Genomic DNA, 3,345 nt, shown 5'->3' with positions numbered 1-3,345 from the left:
TTGAGACAGGCTCTAATTTTGTAGTGCAGGCTGGCCTTGAACTCACTGTGTAACCCAGGCTGGCTTTGAACTTGCAGTGATCTTTCTGCCTCAGCCTCCTATATACTGGGATTAAATGTCATGATGCCTGGCACTAATACATTCTTAAAATAATCTATAAATTCAATGCAATACAATTCAATTCAAAATTTAGCAGGTATTTTACTTTTACTTTTTTTGAAGCACTCAACAAGCTGATTTTAAAATTTACATAGAAAATGAAAACAGTCAAGAATAGCCAAGATATTCTTGAAGAACAAGAAGACTACAAAGTTATTAAGCCTTAACATAAAGCTACAGCGATTGTTTCTTTTACCAGATATCAACCTTTCACATAAGCATATTACTAATTAGGGTACTGCAAAAGCAGTGAAGAAAAGACATAAGGTGAATCAGTCTGGGATGACTTATGTTGACTTGTGAAAGAAAGGAAACTAGATTTCTCACATTATACATTACAAACCAGTTCCAGGTTTTGGGTAGCAGCAGCTAAAGCACAGTTTGGAAACTCCTTAAATCCCCCTACAAAACACACAAATCAACTAGGTTGACAACAAGAACTCACAATGGACATCTGAAACAAAACTAATCAAATAGGTAATGAAAACCCAGTCCCTCTAAATACAAGTGAGCAGGGCCACACTGCTGATAGCAGCCACGAGATGAGGCGATGACAAGGTCCGGCTGATTGTGACTTGCAACCAGGTGGGACAGCAGAGGACATATGAATGCTGACAGCCGAGCCACTGAAGCTCCTTTCTAAGACAAAACCTGATACCAAGAGGAAACTGTGAGAATAAATCTACTTGATCATAACAGAGACAAAAGGGGCAAAGGAAAGACAAAACTCAGATTTAAAAGATGGGCAGGAGAACAAAGAAAACAAATCCAGACTCTAGATTCTGAAGGTGATGGAAGAGCTGGAGTTGGAATAAAGGGCACAAGCTAGGGGTGGAAGTTGGAAGGGATGGAAGGGATTTTGTTGAAATCTGGACAGTGAGAGTTTGGATTGGTGATAAACTGATAAAAAAAATGAGAATCAAGACTTGCCATGTAAAGGTACATGATCCCAACAATGAATGTAACTGTACTGTATCCCTAAATGTACCAATATACTCAATAAAAAAAAACCAAAAAAAAACCAAAAAAAATTCATCTTCCTACTGGTTAATAACTCTAGGCCATGTCTCTCCAGTCCCTGTTAAAGTTTCCTTGTGCGTCCATCTGGAAGTTGTCTGTGACTAAACAAGCATATATATCAGCATGTTTGTGCTGTATACTTGATACTTTATTTTGTATCTTGCTTTTCTTTTTCTTTTTTTTGGTACTGGGGATTGAACTCAGGACCTTGTGCTTGTGAGGCAGGTGGCAGAACCATTGAGCTAAATCCCTGCCTTTTTGTTTTCTTTTTTAAAGTTTAAAAATTTTTGGGGGGACGAGGGATTTAGCTCAGCGGTTCAGTGGCCTGCCTTGCAAGCGCAAGGACCCAAGTTCAATCCCCAGTACCCCCCCCAAATTTTTTTTTTTTGATACTAGGGATTAAACCAAGGACATTGCACATGCCAAGCAAGTACTCTACCACCAAACTACTTCCTTGCCCTTTCCTTTTTGTTTTTGGTACTGGGGATCGAACTCAGGACCTTGCACTTGCCAGGCAGGTGCTGTGCCGCTGAGCTATATTCCTGGCCCCCACTTTCTATTTTTTAATTTTTTATTTTGAGACATCATCTTGCTAGGTTGCTCAGGCTGGGCTTTAACTCGTGATCTTTCTGCCTCAGATTCCTGAGTAGCTGTGACTGCAGGCATGTACCACCTTGCTTTCTTTTCCATCACATATATTCTATGCTTTTTCCCCCCTTGTGGTTCTGGGAATGAACAAAGGGCTTCATGCAGGTCATGGAAGTGCGTTGCCACTGAGCGACTCCCCCAGCCCTTTGCTACTTTTATAATTAGCACTCCTCCCCTCAATTATCTTTCTCAGAGCAGGGCAAATAAAGAAATAATGGAGACAGTGTTCACAATAAAGAAGTCCATTTTACCCATCCAAACCAAAGCTAAGCGCCTCTAGTTCACAGGTGGTGGAGGAAAGAAACAGGAAGGTGATTTCCCCTCACCTTCCTGATCATTGCTAGGCCCAGCCCACCCTCAGGGGATGCAAAACCCAAACCCTGAAGGCCTCTCGGCAGAACCCTCTGTCATAGCCTCAAGCACAGTCATACCTCGGAGTTGGCAGGCACGGCAAACTGGGAGGGCAGGCTGATATCGGACAACCTGCATTCCGTGGAGAAGGTCGCTGAGTAGGGCAGGGGGTTCTCCAGTTTGATGGAGGCCGATGCACTCTGCCGCACTGGGCTTGTCATTTTGATGGTTTTGATGGTGCCTGAAGGGGTGACCTTGAAACTCACCGTGTAGAACAAGAACTCATTGGTCACCTCGTTTCGGAAGATCACCTGTGTTCATGGGGAAGATGGGAAAAATAGGGTGGGGGCGGAGCTAGCCAAAGGTCCTCTGCACACACGGAGGACCCCTGCTCTCTCTTAGCCTTGCCTGGGTACAAGAAGCGCCCATACCAGGTGGGTACGACTCTGCCAGACTGCCTTTCTCTTTAGGCATTCAGGTCTGGCTTGCCCCAGGTGAGAGACAGTTAAGCAACCTGGGTTTGCTTTAGAAGCGGCTAGAGCAGCTCAGTCCAGTGTCAGCACCTCCCCAGTGAGCACAGCTGGCTGGCCTGGAGAATACGTGAGACCGTGAGAGGTTCAAGTTGCAGTGGGCTTTGCTCCTCCTCCTCCTGCTGCTGGAATTGTTGACAAAAGGTGTCGACACCAGCATCTAACAGTGAATGACCACCATGTGGCAGGCACTGGAGGCGTGTATCTATTTTGTTCATGCAATTTGTAGGCACCGTTATTGTTCCCTCTCACCTTTACAGATGAAACAAAAACAAAAACTAAAGCTTAGCAAAGTTAAGTACCAGGATTGGAGTCCAGGTGGGACGGACTCCAGAGCTCCTGTTTGTTGGCTGTGCTACCTGTCCCTTCGGCCCTGCAACTGGCTTGTTGCAATACTGTTCACCTTCTAAAGTTCTTTCCCCTACTGAATAAAGAAGTTGATCTTATGTTCTATTGGTCACTCACATAGCCGTTTTTATGAAGTAGAGTCTGTTCGAGTGTTTTGTCCTTTTAGATATATTGTGTGGTTTATCTTGTTAGGTAGTAATAGTTTTTATAGTGAGGCATATATATATTATAGTGAGGCATTTATTTTTTATAGTGAGGCACACACACACGCATGCATATATATATATAT

The 3,345-nt window shown here is 43.7% G+C and overlaps 1 protein-coding gene across 1 annotated transcript in view; it reads right to left on the bottom strand.

Moving 5' to 3' along the window:
* Hydin (HYDIN axonemal central pair apparatus protein) overlaps window positions 1-3,345 on the bottom strand; it is a 365,508-nt gene that overhangs the window by 4,744 nt on the left and 357,419 nt on the right. The window contains exon 84 of the mRNA XM_010644442.3: window positions 2,259-2,489. Coding sequence (XP_010642744.1) covers window positions 2,259-2,489 — 231 coding nt within the window. The remainder of the gene's footprint in view (window positions 1-2,258; window positions 2,490-3,345) is intronic.

The sequence above is a fragment of the Fukomys damarensis genome, unplaced genomic scaffold, assembly GCF_012274545.1.
Source record: "Fukomys damarensis isolate Sample0158 unplaced genomic scaffold, DMR_v1.0_HiC HiC_scaffold_32, whole genome shotgun sequence".
Taxonomy (NCBI): Eukaryota; Metazoa; Chordata; class Mammalia; order Rodentia; family Bathyergidae; genus Fukomys; species Fukomys damarensis.
The sequence above is the reverse complement of the archived record's forward strand: the minus strand, read 5'-3'. Positions and strand labels throughout refer to the sequence as shown.